The sequence below is a fragment of the Nesoenas mayeri genome (assembly GCF_963082525.1).
Source record: "Nesoenas mayeri genome assembly, chromosome: 17".
NCBI classification, from domain to species: Eukaryota; Metazoa; Chordata; class Aves; order Columbiformes; family Columbidae; genus Nesoenas; species Nesoenas mayeri.
This window is the reverse complement of record NC_137565.1, coordinates 12152247-12177452: the sequence shown is the minus strand read 5'-3', so window position 1 is coordinate 12177452 and position 25206 is coordinate 12152247. Positions and strand designations below refer to the sequence as shown.

Below are 25206 nucleotides of genomic sequence, written 5' to 3'. Positions count from 1 at the left end.
GAAAGGGGGAGTGTCAGGAGGATGGAGCCAGGCTCTTCTGGGTGACAACCAGTGACAGGACAAGGGGCAATGGGTGCAAACTGGAACACAGGAGGTTCCACTTAAATATGAGAAGAAACTTGTTCGTGGTGAGGGTGTCAGAGCCTGGCCCAGGCTGCCCAGGGGGGGTTGTGGAGTCTCCTTCTGTGCAGACATTCCAACCCGCCTGGACACCTTCCTGTGTAACCTCATCTGGGTGTTCCTGCTCCATGGGGGGATTGCACTGGATGAGCTTTCCAGGGCCCTTCCAACCCCTGACATTCTGGGACTCTGTGTTAATTCTGTTAACAGTCCAAGGTATCTCCTTGAAGAGCTTTTTCCGAAGTCAAGGTATTACCATCATGCCTCCACCACCACAGGTGGATTATCCAGCCCGGGTGTAAGCCAGGCTGGCTCCTGAAGCAATGCAGCTGCCTCTGTAATTCTGCCCTCAAACTCGTCAATCAAAGCCAGGACGCCTTGTCTCAAGTGGCTGCACATGTTGCAGAGATACCTGAATTGGCGACGTTCTCTTGGTTGGGATCTCAACTTTTCACCTAGTCAAACCCAACTGGACTTCAGTCTCTACTTGCCTCTCTCTGTTCTCTCCATACGCTGGGAAATCAGAAAGGCTGAGCATGAAAGTTAAAGAGCAGAAACCTTCCTGAGAAAAGCAAGCGTCATTTCCAGCTTCACTAGCACGGTCTTTCCCAAGTTCCTTGAGATTTTGTTATGATAACAACATGTGCAATTTGTGGAATCCACTGCAAAAACATGGCTGCTGAGAAGTGACATTTCTCTGACCCCAAAGAAAATTTGGTGGTTCTGAAACAGTGTTTTGGAAGAACAACAGTGTGATACTCTGAAGTTACAGATTCAGGGAAGTTAGGCCTATTTAATGTGAAAAATCAATGTTCTGAGCCAGAGGGGACAGATTTTTCCAGTATACCAGGTTATACACATGCAATTCACAGTATGCTTTCCTTATACACACAATCTTTGTCTATACTAAAAGGACAGAAAAAAAGGAAACATCCCAGGCAGTTTACAACCAAGAAAAACCTTGGCTGTAATTTAGCCACGGAGTTTGCCATAACGTAAAACATCTCCCTTGCCTTTGAGGATAAAGTTTCCGATTAGTCACAATTATTATGTTGGCTCTTGGAAAACAGACCCAAAGGCAACTAAATAGGGGTGTGGGATCACCAGGTCTTCCAGCTTTTCCTTCTCTCTGCACGTGTTATTCCATTTGTCCGTAGATACTGGGTTTAATACACCTGGAAGTGAGCAGAGGTGGTGCCGTCTTTCCAGCATCGCAGGGTTTCTACTGTGACAGAGCGACAAAGAGGACAGGTCTTCTCCCTGTCGAACCAGAGGCAGAGGCATTCTTCACAGAACACGTGCTGTGGGGACAAAAGGGCATCGTCAAGGTCCGGTCTGTCCCTACATGTGCATACTCTGTAGGACAGCGATGGGAGCAAGGAAGGATTCCAGTTCAGGCGGACAATGCAGCTGATCAGCAGCGTTCACATGGTACGAAAAATAAACCCCAGCATTACTAGTACGTCAGTCTGCCAAAGCTAATGATATATTACATCGTTTCTTAATATAGCTGTAGAAAGAAACATTAAAAAGGCCGACGACACTTGGGCTGACAAAGCAGCTGAGAGGGTTTTTGCCTATCCTGTTCCCATCCTCAATTCCCTGGGTTATTTTACAGATCTTAGCCCAAACAACCCCTTTTCTTTCCCCTATTCCTTATTGCATTTGTTTTTTTTCTGCTAACATCACCCACTCCTAGTCAGAAGCTTTGCAGTCGCACTTTCCCCTTCTCTATAAGTGTCAGTTCTAATCCCTTATCTCCTCTCATTTCTACACAGAGCTACTAACAGAGATGAGGAGGGATGACTGTCCAGCACACGACCCATCCACCCCAGACTGGAAGAGCAGGAATAGAATCATAGAATGTCCTGAGTTGGAAGGAACCCATAAAGATGACTGAGTTCAACTCCTAGGCAATAGGGCAAGAAGGGAGAATTAGAAGCTGTAAGAAGCTGAGACCTGCTCAACATGTGGAATCAACAGAAATGTTACTCCTCAAAGTCTCGACTCTGATAAGCACAAAGATAGTTTCTCTGGGGCTTACAGCTTGGTAACATCTGCACAGATGTTCAGAGGAATAGCACTTTTGATGCACATGTGACCTACTTGCTTTAATTTGATAACCTTGTTACAAAGCATAAGAATGTTAAAGCTCTCCAGAAAAAGGCTTTTGAGCTCTATGCCGATATCACAAGAGAGCAGATATCCCACCAATTCCATCCCCAGAAAAAGCTGAATCATTCTGCCTGAGCTTTTCCTGCAGGCTCCCACACATCAGCCAGAGACAGGCTCTGGGATGGAAAACTTCAACTTCCAATACACAAAGTGTGACCGGGTCAGAAGCAACGGAAGAGAAAATCTTGGGGAAGCATCATGTTGCGATGCCTTCAGCTGCCCTCTGGTACATCAACAGAACCCAGGGCAGCGCGGTGTGTTTGCCGGGTTTTACCAGCACCAGGTTAGGACTCGATGATCCTGAGGGTCTCTTCCAACTGAAATGATTCTATGATTCTATGACTGCTGCATTACTCTGAGGATGCCGTTCTTAAGCTCTAGGTTTTGCCAGTGTTTACCAAATGAGAAACAAAACAATTCCCAGGTGCTGGCAGCAGCGCCCAGCCTCTACAGGCAGAACTACTTTTATTCCTGGCCAGGCGTTCAGAGGCCAGACTGTAATTACATGGTGCTGCATCAGTCCTCATGCATCCTATCAGGCCCAGGCTGGATCTGTGCCCCTCTGATCATAATTTGGTTGGCCTGTTGACCAGCCAGTCTCCCCAAGGGTCAGATAAAAATGTCTTGTGCTCTAGATCCAAGGTCTGGACTGCCAACTGCAGGTCCTGGACCACAGGGCTGCTCTTTTCCATCTCACTCGTCAGACGCACGAGTGGCCCAGCTCTCGTGCATCTCTGGCAATAAATATTCACTTGATAAAGACCAAGCAAATAATTGTAGAAGTTCTCAAGCTACCTGTGCCTCTCCCCAGCTGCAGAAATTAACCACAGGAATGCCAGCGGGGGAGCCTGACAGGGGAAGTTCGGGGTCTTACCTGGCACATAAGGATCAAAGGTTCCCTGAATTCTGCTTGGCAAATGGCACAGATGTCACCTGCCTCGCTGCACTGCTGGCTGGTGGCACGAACTCCGTAGGTCTGTCAGGGAGAGGTGCAAAAAAACCCCAGTGTCAAAGAGTTTGAAGATAACCTGGTTTGTGGCTAAGCATCCACACAGACATTGTTTTTCACACCCAGATTCCCTGCACGGCCTGGGAGAGACACCGGTGTCATGTCGCTGTGTATGGGGAAGGGAGCTTTGGGCACCAGCACACACAACACAGGGAGTCTGGAGCTCTGCGGTCTCTGTTTTGTTTTCCCCCCGAGCTGACTCCATCTTTTAGTGCCTCCACTTGCGGGGCAATGATAATGAAATTTAATGAGCTCAACAGGGAGCTGAAAGGATTAATTCAGCATCATTTGCAGAGGTGTTTAGATAGCGGGAGGTATTATTATTAGCAAGTTAGACAATAGAAGAAAGAATAACAGCAGCTGAACCCACAGGCTTCTCACTTTTTAAATATGTGGAAGGTAAATGTTGCTTCTCCTATTGTAACAGTAATAGGGGAAATGGAAACACACTGAGGAAAAATGACCAGCCCAAGCCCACAGAATAAGCAAGGCGAGCTCTAACAAACTTCTATGATGTTATGTTCCTTTGCTCTGCAGTCCTTGGCCTGACCATTTTAAAATACAAGTTGCAGTATTTCACTGCAGCAGATCTAAATATCAGGACCGCATAATGCTGTGCCTGGGGCAGCTCTCGTGTGCTGGGTTTGGCTGGGGCAGAGGCAGTTTTCTCCACAGCGGCCAGTACAGGGCTGTGGGTTGGGCTTGTGCTGCAAACAGCTGATAATTCAGGGATGTTTTCATTATTGCTGAGCAGCACTTACACTGTCAAGGCCTTTTCTGCTCCTTACCCCACCAGCAAGTGGGCTGGGGGTGCACGAGGAGCTGGGAGGGGACACAGCGGGGACAGCTGACCCCAGCCAACCAGGGGATACCCTGCACTGTATGACATGAATGCAGGGCTTTTGCTTTATCTGTTAAACTGTCTTTATCCCAACCTACGAGTTTTCTCACTTTTTCTCTGCTGATTCTCTCCCCCGTCCCACCAGAGGGTGGTGAATGAGTGGCTGTGTGGGGTTAGTTGCGAGCTGCAGTTAAAACACCACAACTGTAGGATCTGTTTTAACGGCACTGCACAGCAGGCTCTACATATCCCTACTCAAAGTCTTTCTCACACTCTGCTCTACAAAGTTTTGTCAGCTTCTTGCAGTTTGGGCCTCCATGGATTAATACTTACTACACAGGGCTTCCAATCAGACAAAACAGGCCAGACCAGCTATGATAAAATGTTCCTAACATCCCTGACAAGAGACACCAGCTTATCCAGACACAGGACAACAAATTTTATTCTACAGACCTGACACACTGAGTCACTGTCAACTCCATCATTCAATAGTAACAAGATTTCACCTATGAAGCTGGTCTAATACATATGACTACTTACCTGTGGGGTGCAAAGGACCTTCAGTGCCTTCCGGACACTTCCCACACGACCGCAGATGTCAAAAGACTGCAATAAAGACATTCCATTTTAGATAACTTTCAGACAGCGTGTGCGCATGTGTGTGTACAGTCCAGAAACACAGGAAACATGCGGCACAGTTTCTCCAAATGGATACTTGGAGGGAACAAAAATTCTAAGAAACAAAGGTGCCAAAATAGATTTCATAGTGATCACGAAATATGTAATTAATGAGAATTGACAGTACAGAAGGGTAACCAGAAAAGCTCTGGTAGCAATGGACTGTGATCAGGGGCAATTCAGGAGAGAAAGATGTGCAGACATGAGGAGACTGTGGCAGAGTAAACTGCCCAGCCCCGGTAGGTAGGAAAGGGCTGAATGGACCCATGGCTCTACCACACTGCTTGGCATTTTAACGCCCAGGTGATATTATGAAAGAAGTGGAAATTGCTTGTCATGCTGCAGCGCAATTTAGCAGAGTGCAGTGATTAAATGCTGCCAAGAGAAGAACAGTCTGAGGAATGAGGAGCAGGACGGAGTTGCTCCCATCCGCCTAAAGAGTGAGAAATTTCAAACACCAGGAATGGAGCGAGTTTCCAGCACCTCCGTACTTTGCAGACACCCAAGGATCACAGAATCCCAGAATGTCAGGGGTTGGAAGGGACCTGGAAAGCTCATCCAGTGCAATCCCCCCATGGAGCAGGAACACCCAGATGAGGTTACACAGGAAGGTGTCCAGGCGGGTTGGAATGTCTGCACAGAAGGAGACTCCACAACCCCCCTGGGCAGCCTGGGCCAGGCTCTGACACCCTCACCCCAAACAAGTTTTTCCTCATATTTAAGTGGAACCTCCTGTGTTCCAGTTTGTACCCATTGCCCCTTGTCCTATCATTGGTTGTCCTATCATTGGTTGCCTGGCTCCATCCTCCTGACACTCACCCTTTATATATCTGTAAACATTAATGAGGTCACCCCTCAGTGTCCTCTTGTTCAGCTCCAGAGCCCCAGCTCCCTCAGCCTTTCCTCACACGGGAGATGCTCCACTCCCTTCAGCATCTTGGTGGCTGCGCTGGACTCTCTGCAGCAGTTCCCTGTCCTGCTGGAACTGAGGGGCCACAACTGGACACAAGATTCCAGGTGTGGTCTCCCCAGGGCAGAGCAGAGGGGCAGGAGAACCTCTCTGACCTACTGACCACCCCCTTCTAATCCACCCCAGGATGAGCAACAGCAGGGGCACCACCAGGTCCCTTTCTCTCACGCTTCCTCCATTGCCCAGTAAATGTGATGTAACTGCACTTGCAGAGCCGTGCTCATTCAGAGCTCCTCATTAAAGACTAAAAGCAGTTCAGAGAAGAGCAGAAAAAGAGCCGGCAGAAACTGATTTCTGAAAAGAGACTGAAAGATATAAATATTTACAGCTTGGCTGAGCAGTACAAAAGCGAGGGGAAAAGATGATAAACTGCCTACAAATATCAAAGGGCTGAACACACTCAGCATTCTTAAAGTGAAGACACAGTACTAATAAAAAGGAAAACAGCTTGACAAACCTAATCTGGAATGCCACCTTCATCTTCCCTGTCTGGCAGGACACAGGGACAAAGACACTATGAACTAGACAAGATATGAAGAAATGATTGTGCAAAGAACAGCCCTGCATCAGTTGGGAGAAGGGCCAGACGACATAGCAGGACCTTTTCATTTCTAACCCGAGCGAGGGCAGAGGAAGGTGTGATGCAGAATATGCAGAACTGCACTGGACCAGCAGTACACAAGCACCACAATGCCTGGAGCTGGCTTTCTATTTTTTTTTGGTTAGCATGATTAAGTGGGCTCACTGCAGGGAATGCCAATGAGATCATCGTGCAATAGATGTGGAATCAAATGAAGGCACCAATAATGCTTCCAGTCAGCACGTAAAAAGGCTCTCGGGGTCCTACCAGTAATGCTTTCAGTCAGCAACCAGCACTCGAAGCTGCCTACTGCTACAGACTTTTTATCTTCTAACAAGGACAGGGATCAGCTCTTTCCTACAGTCCAGTGCACAGCTTTTTCTGGTTGCTTTGCTTTTAGCATGACTTCTAGTGCCTTTGCTCTGGCTCTGATGTCCCCTTTTATCTCCATCCATTTCCCCCCTTCAATTTTTTTCCTCCGGAGTTTCCTATACCCCCAAAAGATTCACGTTTCAGTTGTCTCTTTAACATCGATTTACCACCCGCCACACCAAAGTCTATGTTGCATCAGTCATCCTGCTAGCAATAGGATTGCAACAATTGCGTTCACAGTGAGCACTTATGTTCGGGATAGGGAAAAAAAGTACAACCTGGATGCCCTTAATGATGAACATTTGGGATTTCTTTGCCAAAATCAGAGGTTCGTGTTCACACAGGCCAGAGAGAGACACCACGACAGCTCCCACCAGCTGCACTGAAGTCAAGCCCACCCTTTGTGTAGGGGAAAGGGACGTGGCCCTGGCTGAGCCCTAGATTTTTGCCAGGAGCACAGAAGGTCTGAGTGCCAAATTGGCTTCTGTGGTTTTTCTAATGTGGTTTGTGGCTTTGCTAATGTGGACTCCTTTGGGTATATTTTCAGTGTCTCAGGCAAGGAATTAGACCTGCAATCCTTGTGATTGTAAATGGGATGCACACACCTAGTGTTTTGTGACCCGTATTAGAAGAGTGTGCTCCCTCTTTTCTTTCGCTTCCAGGTAAAGCCTTTACTGTGCAGAGGTCTAATGCCAACCTGGACACATCTGTGACACTAAGTAGCTGCCACACAGTGACCCAGGACATGTTCCTGGAGCCACCACCCTTCAGCTGGCCTATCCATCCATTTAAACCACTAATAAAATAGATGAATTAAAGGAAGAAACACATACCTTAGAGGCACAGGCTGTAGCCAAGGCACTTTCATACAAAGTGTGCCCCACAGTCCTAGTCCTAAGTTACAGCCAAGGCCAGTAAATAGCTGTAATTTTCTCCTTATGGAGCTTCCAACTACTAGATCAGCAGAACTTTTCAAAATCAGGTTGCTTTTCCAATGCAGACTATCAAAACACAAGCTACAAAGGCTTCATAGTAAACAAATACCAGGCAAACCCAGAAAGAACTAGTTGCACCCATGTGCCATGGCCTAATAGGCCTTCAGGTGCCGACAAGCCTCACCTGGGGTCTCCACCCACAATCCCTGCCCATGAGCCAGGGGCTCTATTTAAACTCAGCTCTGGAGGCCTCAGCTTGTATGTGAGCTGTGCAAGTGTTACTTTTAAGCTAAGTTGTGGTTGTGCCTTGCTAAAGATCCTACTGCTCTGACCACCCCCCCATAAAGAGTATTCTTTAGCCTGTTTTACCACTGTGGCTTTGTGCTGCAATTCCTGGACTGTATCTGACCCCAGCTGTTTTCACCAGACCCCATTGTGATCTGTGGACTGATGTTTGGGTTTTATCTTGGACCTATTGTGCTACCTGAACACCTGGACTCTTTGAACCTGGTTATCACCCCAGGGCTGCCCTGTTGCCTCATCTGGGTGCTGTGGTGCTGGGCCCTGGCTGGTGAGGCCCTTGCTCTGCCAGCTGTGGTTTTGTGCTTGGCTTTCCTTTCTCCAAGGAGCAGGTGGACCCCAGTGCTTCTTCACACTATGATTTCTCCAGATATAAGAAGTGGCACGTGGAACTGCAGGTAAGCATTCTTTCTGCAGGTGATAAGTAACTTTTGCAAGAAGGGATACCAGAAAGATCACTTGAAATCTGTTATTGTAATTGTGATTTGTATACCTGACCTCACAAGACAGAAGGGTACAGAAGGGTTGGATGCTGTTGTCTAGAGGGGATCCAGACAGCAACATGTTTGAAAGGGGCAACAATCCTCTCACAGAGCAAAGAGCAGGAAACATGCATCTGACAGAACAGATGGGTGTGCAGGGAGCTATGCTGGTCTCATGTGTCTTCTATTTTGGCACCGTTCGCTCTGTTTCTGCTGTGATCAGACCTGCTGTGACCAAGTCACTTCCTATGACCTCCTCTGCCTGTCTTAACTACAAAAGCTCTAAATTCCTTGACAGCAGGGGTTGTGTTGCCCCATTCCTGTACAAGATGTAGCTGCAACTGCAGCCATGTATCACATAAGAGCTATAGCATTATTGTGTATTGCCCAGCAATCCATTAGCACCTTTGAGCTGTTTTCAGCTCAGATATATTCTCTCTTCTCTGTTCTTCAGTCTGAAAAGCTATAGTCCCTTTTCTGTAGGCAGAAACAAGCACCAGGGCTGCAGCAAGCCTGACCCACTTGGCCTTTCTCACAGGGAGGGATAACACAGGTATATCACTGTTTGCTTCAGCTACTGCCCTGTCTCTTGGCAGGGTTCAACACACAATTAGAAATACAACTATTTCTAGACCTCAGACTTAGGACTCTTCTAAATAAGTCACACTTATTCATTTACAACTGTACAGGCAGACTTTGTGCTCTTAGCATTCTTATTTTTAAGGAAACATTAATTACTCTTGTCTATTGCTGAGATCTTGGGCTTCTATCAGCCAGACCAGGAACCAAAGTGGGACCAGTACACATTTCAGCAGGACTTGGATGATTCTCTCTCTCACCCTCCTGCACTCAGTGCTGTGAGTGACAGAGAGCCTCTCCTGCCTTGAAAGGCAGAGGAAGGCTTAGAGAGAAACATTTAACTGTTTGCAACCTTCCTTTTGGTATTGCCTCTAGAAGCCCGGGGATAGCTGATTTCTCTTCCAGTACTGTTTCCCCAAGACTCCACTCCCGTTCTCCTCCAGCCTTTAATGACAAGTATTAGAAAGCAGCAATGACCTCATCAGCCTGATGCAACACTACATGAGCAGTCACAGATCTTCCTCAAGCTCACCAATGCCCACACACTGTCGAAGCAAAATGCTTTGGCAACTAAAGCACATTTTGTCCCCAGCTGCTGCAGCTTCTGTTCCTGGGTAGTGACAGCAACAATCAAAAGGTGTCTTTGTTCCCTCAGCTGCGCTGCTTTCTCTGTTCTTGCTACAGCTCCTAGAAGGGTTATTAATGAGGTAGCACTTGCCTTGCAGAGGCTGTACAGGATGATCAAGATCCCACCCAGGAAGTAGCTGCTGGATGGATCATCTCCCATGATGTATTTGTACCACAGCTGGATGGGGACGAGGGAGCGGAACAGCTGGCTCAGCTCCTCAATAACCAGGTAAAACTTTCCCTGGAAAACAGACAAACAAGTGATACACTATTACTATCAGGGAGCCAAAAGAAAAGCACTTAACAGATACACAGCTTGAAATTTATAGGACTTTTGTTCACTGTTCACCTACGCACTCTGTTAAATGGTGCAAAGATCAGCACCCATGAGGTGCAGCATTCTCTGCAGCCATTGAAGTCGGTGCCTAGAGAGGACAGCTATCACTTAATTGTTTCTTAGTGTTCCTCTTGCTCTGTCATTTATACAGCTATTCTACACTTTTGAATCTTAAACTTTCAGAGCAGGTTATGAATATACAGCTTATGGCATATCTGTGCAATGCTATGGAATGCTGGCAGCGGAAGTTAAGATTTACAGGGCTGAAAATTATGTAAACTGTAGATACTATTAATAATGAGAAAAAGAACAAAAGGCAAGCCTCTTTGATCCTATACCTCCTTCTGAAGGTATAAAGATTTAAATGTAAGGTGAGATCAGCCATCCTAACAACTTTCTATACAATCCTAAAGAATCAAAATAATTACCAAGTTTGCCAGTATCCTTCCCATTCTACTTGGGTATGTTGGGTTTTGTACAGTACACAGAAAAAAATGACTCTGGGGAAAACACCACCACCACCACAAAAACCAAAACCAAACCAACCAACAACAAAAACAAACCCACCATGAAAACAAACCCTCAAAGCATTTTTGAACTCAGAGATACCAAATGTTCCCCAGGACTTTAGGGAAGAAAATGGTGAAAGCATGCTCGTTGAAACACTTCTCTCTCAAAAGAGATTTGAAGAATGGGCAGCATCCTTTGTAAACCTTCACTAAAGCTGTCCTTGCCCTTCTGGTGTGTACTCCAGTTATTAGAGCAAGCTTTCCTTCCTTGAAGGATACCTGCAAGGTAACAGACTCCTTCCTGGGTTACTACAACTGAAAGGGATTTTTCTTCTTGTATCATGTAATTTCTATTTTAAAGTAAGACTAGGGCTGAGAAGCTGGCTAAATAAGGCTGATTTAGGGCCCCTCAGTCTTAATGAGGACCTGTTTATGTTCTGTCCCACCCTGGTGACAGGGCACTCAGTCAGGGCAAGCTGTGAGCCCACTATGATGCTTAATCTGCAGTGACATTCATTATCTGGACTGAAAGATTTGCTTTTGACATGTCAAAAATCCTTTATTTGATAAGATCGCGGAGAAGAGGAAATTCCCCTGGAATTTTGCTGTGCTGTCCCAGTTAGCTTTGTCATCAGTGATGTCATCTCAGGTCAGTTGTTAATTGGAGAGATTTGGAAGTGGGGATTAAGTCGTCCGCAGTCCGCGAGGCTGGCGGCGGCTCGCGCCCTTCCCTCGGGTCTCGGGGATGAGATCATCGGGCAGGCCATCCTGATGTACCGAACAAATCGAATCCTTCAGAGAGCTCTGGCATTCTCATGATCTCATTTCCCCCCCGGGACAAGGAGTGAGGTCACACCAGTGGTTGCTAACGGACCTGAGCTGCTTTCTTCCTCTTCCCCCCGCCCCCATCCCCTCCTCCTTGTTAATCCCAGGTGGCATCACATAGCAAAAATGTAACAGCAACAATCTGGGCTCCTAAATGCAAGCAATTTATTAAATTAGCACAGAGGTCTCTATCCAGCCTCCTGCTTCAATATAATCATCGTTTATTTTAGGAGCCCCTGTGACAGAGGGTCGCAGGCTGCTAATGACTATGCTGTCACTTCTTTCTCCCTCATCCCCAGCTCTGATGAAAGCCAACAGCAAGCTAAAGGCACCAAAGTGTTTGTATTTTATTTTTTCCTCCTCAGACTTGTACCTCCCACCAGGCTCATGCTCATCATCTCTTATTTAGCATCTTATTTATCTCTTCCCTAGCAGGCTGGGCTGGGACAGGTCACTGCTTACTTTCTCATTGCATCAGATGGAACCTCTGGATCCAGCATTTGAGGCATCAAAGCTGAAATTCTTCTACAACAGAAGCTTTTGAGGTGCTAGAACACTAGAGGTCACAGCACAACTTAAGGAAAAATGGGTCACAGGCAGAACTAGAGGTCCAGACAGGCTGTGGAATTGGAAGTGATGGACGGTGGCTCTAAAATGAACATGCAGCAAGTGACAAATTTCCGTTTCCTCACCACAAAATCTCCACCCTTTACAAAGCTTTCATAATTCCTTTCTCTAATGCAAATCTTCAGTTTTCAGGGCTAACTGCAGAGTATTGGGATTTCTGAGCAACTAGATACCTGTAAAAACCCTCACCGGAGTGTAGTTTGTTTTAAAGGGATGCATCTCTCCATTCAGCCCATTAATATCACCCACTTGATTATTTGAGGCTTGTTGATAAGCTCAAGGTGATCACAGCAAGGAGGAGGGCAGTGATACAGGGATGGCTGAGCATCCTTTAGAAGAGAACTAGTGCTCCAGCAAATGATCACAGAAAAGCAAGGCTTGCCGGGCATCTCAGTCCCCAGTGCAACACACCAGCCCCTTTTTAAACTAGGAAAAGCGCCTAGAAAATCAGAAGTAATTCTACGAAGGGCTGCGGCAGAAGCAGCGACTTCCTTCTGAGCCAGAAACTTAGAAAACACGGGTTGTTCCCCATAATTTGAGCAGCGAAATTTAGCCTTCTGATAGCAGGAACTTATTGTAGATGGTGCTCATCACTTGGAAGCACACTCAGTACACCTGTCTTCTGCTTTTCAGCTTTTTTGTATCTTGGATATCTAGGCTGAAGTTTTCAAAGCCAAATACTTGTCTCAAGCTGTATTTTGTCTGAAAACATCAGCTAAAGTAATTCAGCTATTGCTTACCAAGATTAGTAAAAACTTTGTGTTAATTATACACAAGTACAATTATTTCTCCTGTGTATCTGACTCAGAACAGCAGCTTTATATAAGGCAGGGCCTGCTTGTGTTAGGTGACTTTTCCTTTTTTATAAACATCCATGTAAATCTGGGAATCTTCTGTTGATTACACTCTAGAGGGATGGGACTTTGACTTTTTTTTCCCCATAATGCTTTTTTAAAAAACTAAACCAATTACTCATGTGTTTGCTTCCATTTCCCTCAGCCTTCTTCATCACAAAGAAGCATTTTTACACTTCAAATCATGCACAGAATGCAGGATTTTCATATAATTGCAGTTTTCCTTCTGACCATGCAGTACTATGGAGTGTAATGATGTCAGCACATACTATTTTTTGAGGTTCAGTGGTACTCGTTAAGCATGTGACTCTTTACTATTTTGTTACAGCCTCATTACTTGATGGCAGGTCTGCATCCTATCACTTCATGCTATTTGAGCTCTGCTCAGAGCAGCAAATTAATAAAATGTCTTCATTCTTTTAATGACATCACTGCTACAGTAAAAGATTTTAAAATCTCCTTATTTTCACATTGTTGGCTGACAGCAGGGACAGCTGTTCTCTGCGCTTTCTAAATGAAAATGTGAGATGTGGAAACACTAAGGTTAAGGTAAGGTTGTTTTGGTGTCCAAATGGAGATGTCTGGAATCAGACTTTTTGTAAAGCACTTAATTTTATAGATCAGGTTACCATTAAAAGCTAAACCACTGACTTCAGTTTGCAGCTGTACACGGCTTTTCTAGAATCACACAGGAATTATTTGGCAAAGAAAAGGATGGAATTGAATTCTCTGGCGTGGCATTCAACTGTAACTCATAGAATGTTCTTCTTCCAATGGTTTCTTTGTTCTCTATGCACTTTCCAGTTTCCGCAAGAGCTTCTTTCAGCACCTCACCTTGCTTCATCCATGGGGCACAGCACACACTGGTGACAGATGGAAGAGTCTTACAGAAAAATAACATGGAGTCACACAATTAAAAATTGAAACATAATGTATACACAACAAAAGGGGCAAACCGCAGCTGCAGAAGCAATGCTAATTCCTGCATAGCCTGAGTGTTAACTTTCTAGTCTCTTCTGACATAAGGCTTTGCATATGTGTGCATGTTTGCCTCCACAGAAGGAAACAGAAAGGCATGCTAAGGTTTTACACAGCGGAATTAAAACGGGATGCAAAAGAAGTGAGAGAAGTTGCAATGAGGCAACTGTAAGTTGTGATTAGCACTCAAGGGAGGATCCAAGTCTCACTTGTTCTGTTGCCAGCAGCATTAGGACATATTCTGAAACAGGAAGATGCTGGGGAAAAAAACTTTTGAGACCTGCTGGCAATTTGGATCAGAGGAGAGCAGGCTCTGCTGGGATTGCAGGTCATGTTGCCAATATAAGAAGGTGTTGGGTAGGAGCGGTAAACAGGACTGTGGTACAGAGGATGCTGGTGAAAATCCATGCAGGACCATGGTCTCCCACGGAGCTGAGCTCTGACACAAGATGGAGGCAGGTTGCAGAACAATTATCATCATTTTAAGTGCTCATGTTCCTTACAATAACAATTTAGTTGAACAAGGCTGTGCACAGAGACAGGAACAGGTGGGGACACAAGAACCAAAGTAACTGTGGACAAGCTTGTGCTCCATTAGAACACAGAAGAGCACTGGGGCTACTCAAAATCAAGTCTTAGTAGCTTCAGACTCACAGGATACACAGTTACCACAGATCAGCTGACACTAATATATTGCCTGAAGTTTGCTTCAGCTGAATGATTCAGAACATTACGCAAAAGACATTCTGATATTTCAAGTCCAAGGTGCAGTTTCAGAAGGTGTATAGAAAGCTTAATGTATAGTTTAGATGGCAGAGCTGTACCCATCTATGCTAGGAAACATAGTACGTGCCTGAAAAAGGGATCTGGTCCAGAGTCTGAGTGCAAAACTGTAAAGAATGGCTGTCACATATGGGCCAAGGGTCCTCCAACCACATTTGATGAGATGGTACTTCAAACCGAAACACAACCCAAACAAATATTTCATATATTTTCAAAGATGCAGTGAGTTCACAGTGCTAGTGTGGACTACTTTTGTACACTTGCCACTGACACCATTTGAAAAGCACAAAGGAAAAATTTAACATGAGTAATGCCAGTCTTGCCACAAAGAAACCTAACTCGCAATGTCTAGATCTAGTTTTCAAACAAAACTGTTAAGTATTTATTCCACATGAATTCCATGCTATGTTTTCAACAGACAAATGTTAGCATCTTTCTTTTGAATTTTCAGTCTTCTGGAAATGCAGCCACTTTTAACTTGGTTGCATATCTGTATTTGGTACACAAAAAGTCTTACTTAGGATCTTTCTTATATACTGTTTTCCAAGACCATTGGAAAAACACATGTCCTTGGTATCTCTCTCCCCTATAGAGATAAGGATATATGTATGTATATATACAACAACATGGGATACTAGTTTTCTTACCGTTTGGTTCCCCCCCACCATGCTTCACTTCCTTCTCCAGGATATCAGCTTAGATTGCTGACAGCAGCATGAGGAGGGGATGGGAGACTTGCAGGCATCTGGGATTTCCTAAACGAAATCTTTGGCAACTGCGTCTTTTTATTATTTATTTCCTTATTTTTAATTCCACCCCCCTCAAGCTGTCATTCCTTAGCAGTGAAAATGAAAAGCTGCCATTTATGTGCATACAACAATGGAGGGCTCTGCAGGCCACATGGCTCCTGCAGTTTAATTTACTTTAATTCATTTTATATTGAACCAAATGATCTTATTTGCCTTTTTTTAATGGAGAGCCTTCAGCATGCAGAGTGGGAGCCAAGCCCCCTTTCCAAAGAAATTATGAGCCCAGCTGCTATTAAAACTTGTACTCAGCTGGATGTGCCCCTTGCAGCCCCCAGGGAGGAGAGGACACCCTTGGCCACAGGTACGATCCTTCTCCCGCTGACTGCAGAGGTGTAAGATCAGAGTCTGATGTTGGGGTTACCTTCCTTTCTCTGCTTTTTTCCTCTATTTGCAAGCTCTTCTTTCCCTGCCTTCCAGCCCAACTGTCTCACAGCCTCTCGGGGCAGCTCTGTTTTCTGAGCTGGTTTGGAACCTGGGAAAGTCGGGGATTACCTTGCCAATTTTTCAGTCTTTCCTTGTTCTTTGGAGGGGTTGCTTGCAGGGATATTCCATTTCTGAGTTATTCAAGCTTGGAGAACTCTGGCTAGTAACCTGATAATACAGCAGTCTTCATGATTCACCCTTTAAGTGCTCATTATCATGTTTACTGTTCTCTGTATTCTGATTGCAAAGACAAACCTCTTTTTCTGCCTTTTATTTTTACTTTGCTTTTTCTCAGTTAAAAGGTAAACTGATGCTACAAATCCAAGATGGTTCTTGATGTCATTTTAAACCAAATGTTGCCCTTCCTGTGATGGGGCCATACTAGAAAGACATGATCCAGGTACTTCAGACTGGAGAACAGAGTGCTCTAGCCCAAAATTGTAATGTATGCATTGTCAAAATTAAAAGATGCATCTAACTAAGATAAGTGGAGTTCAGTAGTACTCCCTATTTTCATTAATGATCTTGATGGAACAGAGAATGCTTATCAAATGTGCAGCTGACACCAAATTTGGAAAGGCTGTAAAACACACTGGAAAGAAGGATTATAATCCAAACTCATCTTGACAGACTGGAGAAAAGACCTGGAAAACAGGAGGGATGGAAGACAGTCCAGAAGAGAATAATATGATCTAGAATTAACGATCTCTAAGAAAAGACTCAAAAGATTGGTGATGTTCATTCTACAGAGAACTGAGGGGGAGATAAGATATCTCATCTATGGGCAAATTTTATCATCAACTACTGACTGCCAGCAAGAAGGTGCTATGAGTATTAAAAACCTTAATCCAATTGACAGCTTCAGGCCCTGTATTGTGGGGAGCTAGAGGCTGCTGTTCTGACAAGTTAATTCTCAGTGTGTGTGTATGGATATATATATATCCACACACACGTATATGTGTGTGGATATATATATATGTATGTATCTCAAAAACATCTTCTAGCTCCACTCTGTGACTAATTTATATTTCTCCAGCAGCTTTCTACCTGCTACCACTAAGTGACAGCCATCTAGGAGTTCATAAACAACAAGCTGGGCTTCAGGCAGAAACACCACAACAAGCACATGGGGAAGAAGAGAGTAACTTTGTGTCTGGCAAGTATTAAGATAGCAGATAACAAATAACTTGATAAGAATTTGGTTGATGTGTCTAAAGTGCAATAGAAATGTTTTAGCTCAGAAAAAGCTTACATTAAAAAATCATCTGAAAACTAAGACGTGTTGCATTGAGCTGGCCTAAGAAGTAAGCTGGGTCTTCAAGCTCAGGGAAAGAGCTCAGCTATGTGGTTACCAGTTACAATTTCTGTGGCATCCTGGGGTTCTCTTGGAGCTCTCCCATCCCAGTTTGATCTTGTTTAATTTGTTACACCAGATCTCATCCCTGGTTGGCTTAATGGATGCAGTGCAGAGAGGGGGATAAAAATAAATCCAGATCCATAGAGGTAGGTAACAGGAGTCTCATATGTCAAGGGATATTGAGACCATCAACAGCATCCTAAGACAAAAAAGGACTTAAAAAAAGTGAGAAATATTGCTATCCAGAAAAAGGTATTAAAAATGAAGCATCTGTGCTCTGAGTCATTATAGGCCCTTGACAGATGTGGTCTTACCAGCCTCCCACTGTAGCTGCAAATAAAGACCCCTTCTCTTTCTTCTCTCCCGACAAGGATTAATGAGTACTTGGGATAGCTCTCAGACAAGCAAGCAAAGGCTGTGAACCTTTTCCAATGCTGCAATTTATCTTGGGAAGACTATTCACATCACTTTACCCTCCCTCCCCAGGCTGGATTATGCTCTGACCTAGCACATTAATCTCCCAAAATAAAATAATAATAATAATAGAAGATGAAGGAAAAAAAAGAGCTGGACAATTGCCAGAAATAAATTAATAACCATCTCATATAGCCCTGCTGTGCAGGAACAAACTGCTCAACTCCCCTGCCACCCATGTCATTTGTAAGCAAAACTATTCCCAGTTTAGATATCCCCTTAAGTGCCCTGCCTGAGAATTTCAGTGATTAATAATATCTTGCATCTATATAGTGTGTTTAGTCCCTTTAGCTGCCAGAAAGTTTCTTTACCAAAGGCAAACAATACACATTGCTACATTTGCCACTGAAATGTAGACACTATTTAGTGGAGGAAGGGGCAACACGACAGATCTGCAAGACCAAAAAAATAGGAGAAGGTATTTCAAGAGAGAGATTGTGGTGAGAAAGTTTCAAAAGTTAGATCTAGTCTACATATGATTTTATAAACATTTAAGTATGTTAACCACTTAGTGAAAATATTTCTTCATCCATGCTTAAAACTGGCACTGTCTTCTGTGGTATCAGTAGCTTCAATTCAATACCATTGCTGCTTTGACCCAAGTGGAAAGCCAAAGAGACAAGTACTTGCAATTTCTTTTCATTAAATGAAGAGATTTGTGCTTCAGAAATATCTGTTCACAGAGATTACTCAGAAAACAAGACTTGGAATACAGTCAAACTGAAAAGCAATTATCTCATTGCTAGTACCTATTAGTTTTCATGCGATGCTTACTTCTCCCTGGACTATAATTACTTGCTGGCATTACCAAACCCTTGCTCAGGTCTGCGATGGCTCAAAAACCAAAACTCACTACCCAGGTGACTTTCTGCCAAAGTTTTATCAGAGATTGTATTATTTTTATTCTTCCACCCATATTTCATGCTGTGAACATGTTGTAAAGGTGTCAGATTATCAACAACATCTGAACATCAAGAAGAAAAGAGACTCTTACCTTTGACTTGACAGCTAGGATGATCTTAGGCAGGGCAACAATCAGGCATTTCAACGCTATGGTGAGGTACTTCAGTACAAAGTCTGCAATCCCCACAATCCACATCAGGTCAAAGAAGTCCAGCCTCTCAAGGTTGGGTTTCAGAAATATGAGGCTGAAAAGCATGACAAGAAGGCTCAAATACCAATGAGGAGAACCTCGCTGAAGCTTCTTGCCACCAGCTGTATCCACTGCTGGCTAGAGAAAGCCTAGAAACTGCACTGAACTTCCAGGAAGTTCTCAAGGGCAATAGGAATAAGACATGCAAATGAGTCCCATGGTTCCTCTGAGCCTCTTGATTTTGTTCTTGCCCATTTCTACTGAGGTCAGCAGCCTTGCCCACTATCCAAAACCAGGACCCAAACATGTACAAAACCTGCTTTGGAAGACCGCAGTCTCCATAACCTGCAATCCAAAAGAGCCTTTTGTCCAATGATGGTGCTGTAAGTCCATGAGCTTGCTCTATCAGATTGACTGTAAAAGATTTTCTGCTGAAGTCCAAGTCATCGGTAGTTATGATACCTTGGGGAAGTCATGGCCAAGTCAAGGCCACTGTGTGCTGCTCCCCTGAGCATGGCTTGAAGCTACTCATGCGTGTGAAACCAAGTGGTATATTAGACACAGCAGACAGGTCAGAACTTGAGGTGCGTCATGCTCTGACACTGCGTTGCCACTGTCTGCAGCAGACCGAGAGCTAGGCTGTGTTAATTAGCAACTCTTACCTGAACCAAAGATCAAGAATGTAATGCCCCTTACATAGTGTTATTGACTGGGCTGAACATTTGCACTATAAAGAAGGGGAGCCCAGGGCAGCAGAACTTCATATAGTGGTGGGAAGGAGCTACTGACCTGAGCAGCAATGAGGACTGGACCCTACTCAGACTGAAAGACCAGGATTCCTCTTCAGGATATTTACCTACTAAAGCCTCATGGTAGAAAGCAAAAACTTAACAACAACAAAATCCAAAATTGAAATAACCAACCCAAAATGAAAAGCCTGAACGTGAATTTAAAATACTCACAACACTGGCACAGCACAACAGGTAAAATTACACCCTAAAAACAGAAACAGAATCAGAGACTTTACTACTATTCATGCACTAGGAAAAAAAAAAAAAGTAAATAAATCAGGAAATGAAAAATAAGCTGAAAGAAACAAAATCAAAGCAGCTACTTCTAATTTCACAGGCCTCCCTCATGAATTGTCTCAGGTCCCCACACTAGCCCAAGCACAGTACAGCAGGCACCACAACACTTGCAGAAATAGGGCTTTTTTGTGAAGCTCTTGCCCAGTCTCCTCACTGTTAATAAACCATACTCTAAACAGGATGCCCCCAATTTGCTGAAACCCTTTTCTTTTAGATTATATATCCTTTTTCTTAAACTAAACCCATTCATGCTTTTAAACTTATCCTTCTTTTTGGGCCGCACTCTTTCCATGTGGTGCAAATTTCTTCTTAATATTCTCACACTCTGCTGCCATACCTGTTTCTCTTTTCCATCCCCTCCACAAGCCCCATACAGTGTCCCACACTTGCCACCTCTCATTTGGACCCACACATAAAAGCCTTCTCATCTTCCCCCCCCTTTCTAGAAGTGTTTGCATTCCCAGCTTTCCAACGTTCAAACCCAAATCCATTATGGGCAATTCCAAAGGATACCAGGGTTGTGGGCAGACCTTGACTCCTGCACCGCATAGACAGTGTTGGTGGGAAGAAGCAGGGATGCAATAAAATAAACAACAGAAAAAACACACCCAAGAGCCATCAAGCCATAACCCAACGGATGTGTGTTACACACGTTGTGTCTTCAGTCTGGAGTTCTAAGTCCCCTTCAGCGGGACAAATGAAATTTTCGTTGGGAAGATAATTCAGACAGTCTTAGCTACTAATATCAAAACTATTTTCTCAAGTAACTAGGTTTGATATTGCTCCATTTCTTCCTGTTTATTCTACTAACATTGCCTCATTTAAGTTCTGTATCTTTGCTTCCTATCTGCCATTTAATCCCTGCTTTATAATAAGCAGGGGTAGTATTGAACCAAATCCATGGGTACTAACTTTTCTGTATTTGAGGACCACTTTAGTCAGAATTTGAAAATGGAGGCTGTCTTAACTATCTCAGATCCAAACGCCTTCAAGCCCTGAGGACACTGAAGGAAAACACTACTATTTCACCTCTGGTTTATTTCCTGTAATAGACTCAAAGCTGGATAGAATGAAGGGAAAAGCAAACATTTCAGGAAGAGGAAAATCCGTGGGTCAGTTTCTTATCTGCTTCTAAGACCTATTCTTCATGTTCAGTACTTCATGTTCAGTTCTTCATTCTGTTCCATGGTCAGAATGGAAATTCAGAAATCCCACTATAAAAAAGTATCCACCCTGCTTCAATACAGAAAAAAATTGCAACATCACAGCCTGGTCCATTCAGACCTGGCTATGCTGACATTATTTTCCTCCATTGAAAGGTATTAAAAGATTTAACAAAGACAGCAGATACCTTAAATATGCACACTTCCTCTCAAAGTGTGGGAAAAGTGGGCTTCCCTCTTTTCCTCTCTGACAATTACCACTGGCTTCCATCACGTACAATGTAAATTTTGCCCACCTGTTGTACAGCTGCTGAGAGCTGAATGTGTAAAGCAAGTAAAAGGTGTTTCCAGTGAGAAAGGCCAGGATCCAGAAGACAACCAACACGGACCTCTTCTCCTGAGCAAGAAAAAGGAGCAAAGATAAATTCCAAAGTCTCAAGGGTTGCACTCTGAGCCTTTAGCTGCTGAAACAATGCAAGACCAACTCAGGGGACACAAATACGCAACTAAGTCTTCAGTAATTAGTTTATTTACATAGGGCTGAGACTCAGAAACAGGCTGCTAGGTAAAGACGTATACAAAGGCAAGCAGAAATGGCTCTCATCTAACCTTTTCAAATAAAGCAACTTCAGAGAAATTAATCAAAATACAATGGTGAAAATGACAGCCTTACTTGCAAAACACATTTTTCAGAGTAGGGATCTTTCTTGGGACATCTAAATTCTCCTGATACTTAAAATGCAGTGTGAAAAGCAGATTAAAAAAGAAGAAAAAAAATCAATTCCATATATTGCACTGTAATTCTGAGCTGTTACCCGTTTTGAATGACACTTCATCAAAGGAATGTTTGACAAATAGATCCAAAGTCACTTAGAAGGTGCCATAGCTAAATCAAATGTAACGTAACCCATCATTACATGCAGCACCTATGCATGTTATCTGAATGCATGGAGGTTCTAGAACAAGCATTTTTGGTTGGAGGAATAATTAAAGGTCAAAAGAAGTGCAAATTTTGCATTTCAATAGACATGGAACATTATAGGCGGAAGCTGGATGGCAGAAGATCTTGTCCTGGGTCTTGGTCCAGTGTAATTCTGGAGAGTAAATTTTACTCCTGGAATGAAAAACACCAGCATTTTTCTTGTGAGATGATATATTATGAAAATAGCTCTTTGCAGTGATTCAACAGCCAGGGATGTTAGGTTGAGATTTAAAGCAGGGGGATTAAGGGGCACAGTGCTGGAAAGACAGAGGTGCAAAGTGCAAGGCAACAGCAATCTATTACGTGATTGTGCAATTTATCTGTTCATTCAGCATCGTATCACATTTATTGCACTGCTGCTGGTAGATATAAATATACACTTGTGCCACCCACGTCATTTTTGCAAAAAAGCAATTCTAGTCTTGTGTTTTTAGTGCTGTTGAAATATTCTGCTGACACCAAAGATCATAAGGCCTGAAAAGATCTGCTGGTTTCTTTGTATTTTAAGCATATTATCAACAGAGCATTCTAAGATTCCAACAAGTAACACACATACAAAATCCTTCAGCTGAACATCTCAAAACATTATCTAACTCCTAATCAATTCTCATCGTTATCTAGTGAAATAGGTTTCAGCACCTCTGCTGTACATAATAGGGAACTAAGGCATAGAGAAGAGCTTGAAGTGGCAGAGCCACAAGCACATTACAAAATCCCTGATTTTCCTCTCTTTGTTTTATCGTGTCACACTTTCACAAAAGAGCAGGATGGAAATGGTGGGAGAGTATCTATGGGGAGCAGGAAGAAGAAAAAGCGAAGATTAAAGCTCTTATTCTGACAGATTGTAAGAAGCTGTACTCACCTTCAGAGCAACCTGTTCTCGAAGCGTCGAGTTGGCGTAGGCAAAGGTGCTGGCCATCCCAATGCATACGGCAATCCCTGCGGGGAAAGGCACTGTCAAAGTATGTGATGCTGGGCAGGAGGATCTGTGGTCCTAAAACATTTGGTGTCAGCATCTCAAGCTTAGAAAAAAAATTACTGGGTGATATTCTGGGTGCACTGAGAATTAAAATATATAGGTGACTAAACCAGGGCAGTCTGGACTTGTAAGAAGTTCAGATTCAAGCTAAATGAAAATGAAGGTGCTGCAGTGAGCACTTGGCCCCCAGCCCAATACAGACACTCCGTCCTAATGTCAGGTTCTGTGCCAAAGGAGAAGCCAAGTGCTGTAAGTTGGGGCTGTACTGTGTAAACAGAACTCAGCTCCATGACCATATTACAATAGCAGTTCAGCAGTTCACGGAGGACAGGGCGCACTTTCAAAACCATACATGATACCAGGTTCAAAGAACAAGATGTTGTAGACATGAATTGACACCTGGTTTTGGGCACACTGGCAGAATGGTAAGTGGACTAAACTCAAGCATTATTGGCTTCCCTGGGATAATAATCTCAGCATACCACTCCCACAATGATTAAGATCCTCAGCTATGCTACACATAAAATTCCATAGTAAGAGAAGCATTAGATTAATAGATTTTACGTGACTATTGAGGGGATGAAATACTCAGGTATTATACTGTTAAAGAAACCTGGACAGACATACTCTTTAGGGAACTCTAAAGATCTTGACTGTAGGATGTAACTGTTTGGTTTGATTTCACAACTATGATCCTTCCAGCTATAGGAGTGTCTCATCCCTCTGGACCCTTCTGTGCTACACAGAAGCCTTTGCTCATCACCAACGTGAGCTCTCCCCATCTCTCCTAGAGAGAAGTCTGCGGGAGAAACCTTGGTAGCATCCTCAGCCCCTACAGGAATGTCAAGGAGAGATTAGGAAAAGGTACAGAACAGATCTCCCAGGACAGGAAACAGATGGGACTGACACAGATGAAAACAGCTTGGACCAAAAGTAGGGTGGATTTATCAAATGCATTATCCTGCACATTTGGATATATCCCCTTCATGCTAGACTACCTCTAGACACTGTCACATGGATAAATATATCAGACACCACAGCACGATAAAGCTTCTGAACCACCCTCTTACAATCCAGAAAGGAGAGATGCTTACCAAGCTTATGCTGGAAACAAACTTTTGCCAGAAGGATCAAGATGAAGGGAAGTCCCTTCTGCAGCCAGCCGATCACAGCTTTCAACTCAGAAAGAGCCGGGGCTGGAGTCCCAGCCTGTTCATCGCTGCCTTCCTCAGTGTGCCCGTGGCGGTCCCCTCCTGCCATGTGTAGCAGAGACGAACCCCGGTGGTGGCCGTGGTGGAAATGATGTGACGATTGCCGGTGGTGAAACGGGGCTCCTTCCGTACGACTGGCCCCTTCCTCCCTCGGGGCTGGCATCTGAATGAAAACCTCCCCACCGCCTGCAGAAGAGCCCAGAACCAAACCTGACTGGAACGGCGTGGCTGTGATGGTGCCTGACGGAATTCCTGCCAGGCCTGAGAACAGCTGTTGCGGTGAGGAAGCTTCGGCCTTCAGACTTTCAAAAACTCCGCTTTCATCCACGCTGGTTTCAGAACTGACTGTTTGGCTCCGGTTTCTGCAGTGGATGGAGATTAGAGAAAAGTTATTGAACAGTCTTTTAGCCCAGTCCTGACTGTAGTTATTTAAGAGTTCCTCACACACTATTAGAATATGTAGGTGTCCAGATGACAGGTGCTTTTCTGTCTATTTGCTGTTGGAAAGTCACAGTTACAGAACTAGAGGCCAGTAACCAGACTCCTAAGGTAAGATCAGAGTAGTTCTAAAGGACTGATCAAAATACACCAGTTCCTTCATCTAAGGAACAGAGTTCCCAAGCATCCTCTTTACTTTTGGGGGGACAAAAGAAATAAGACATATGATACCAAATCCATCATCTTCTATAAATATTTTAACATATAAAGAAAAGCATACAAACCCCCAATTAACTTTACACAGCACAACCAAGACAGGTCATTATATACAAACAAATTAATCAAGCTAACTCAAAGAAATGACCTATCCCCCAAATTTGTCTTTATTTCAGGATGATGGTTGCTTGCCTACTGGTGAATAACACAAACAACAGACAGAGTCAACTGGGGAAGAGAAACGTTCAGAGCTGCTTGTGTGTCCATGATGCAACAAATACTAAAAGTGAAAGATGTGCTCATGGGTCAGGAGAAATTATTTTATTTTGATACTCTCAGAAAGCCAAATTACTGGGCACTGGACAGAATTAGATCTGGCACTGATTCTTTTC

General features: G+C 43.9%; 1 protein-coding gene across 1 annotated transcript in view; it reads right to left on the bottom strand.

Moving 5' to 3' along the window:
• Positions 1-1286: 1286 nt before the first annotated feature.
• Positions 1287-25206, bottom strand: part of RNFT2 (ring finger protein, transmembrane 2) — a gene marked incomplete at its 3' end in the record, with an annotated part of 28457 nt that continues 4537 nt past the window's right edge. The window contains exons 4-11 of the mRNA XM_080355206.1: positions 24044-24522; positions 22833-22909; positions 21285-21385; positions 18639-18792; positions 9760-9909; positions 4686-4751; positions 3170-3271; positions 1287-1421 (exon numbers count right to left, since the gene is read on the bottom strand). Coding sequence (XP_080211332.1) covers positions 1287-1421; positions 3170-3271; positions 4686-4751; positions 9760-9909; positions 18639-18792; positions 21285-21385; positions 22833-22909; positions 24044-24522 — 1264 coding nt within the window. The remainder of the gene's footprint in view (positions 1422-3169; positions 3272-4685; positions 4752-9759; positions 9910-18638; positions 18793-21284; positions 21386-22832; positions 22910-24043; positions 24523-25206) is intronic.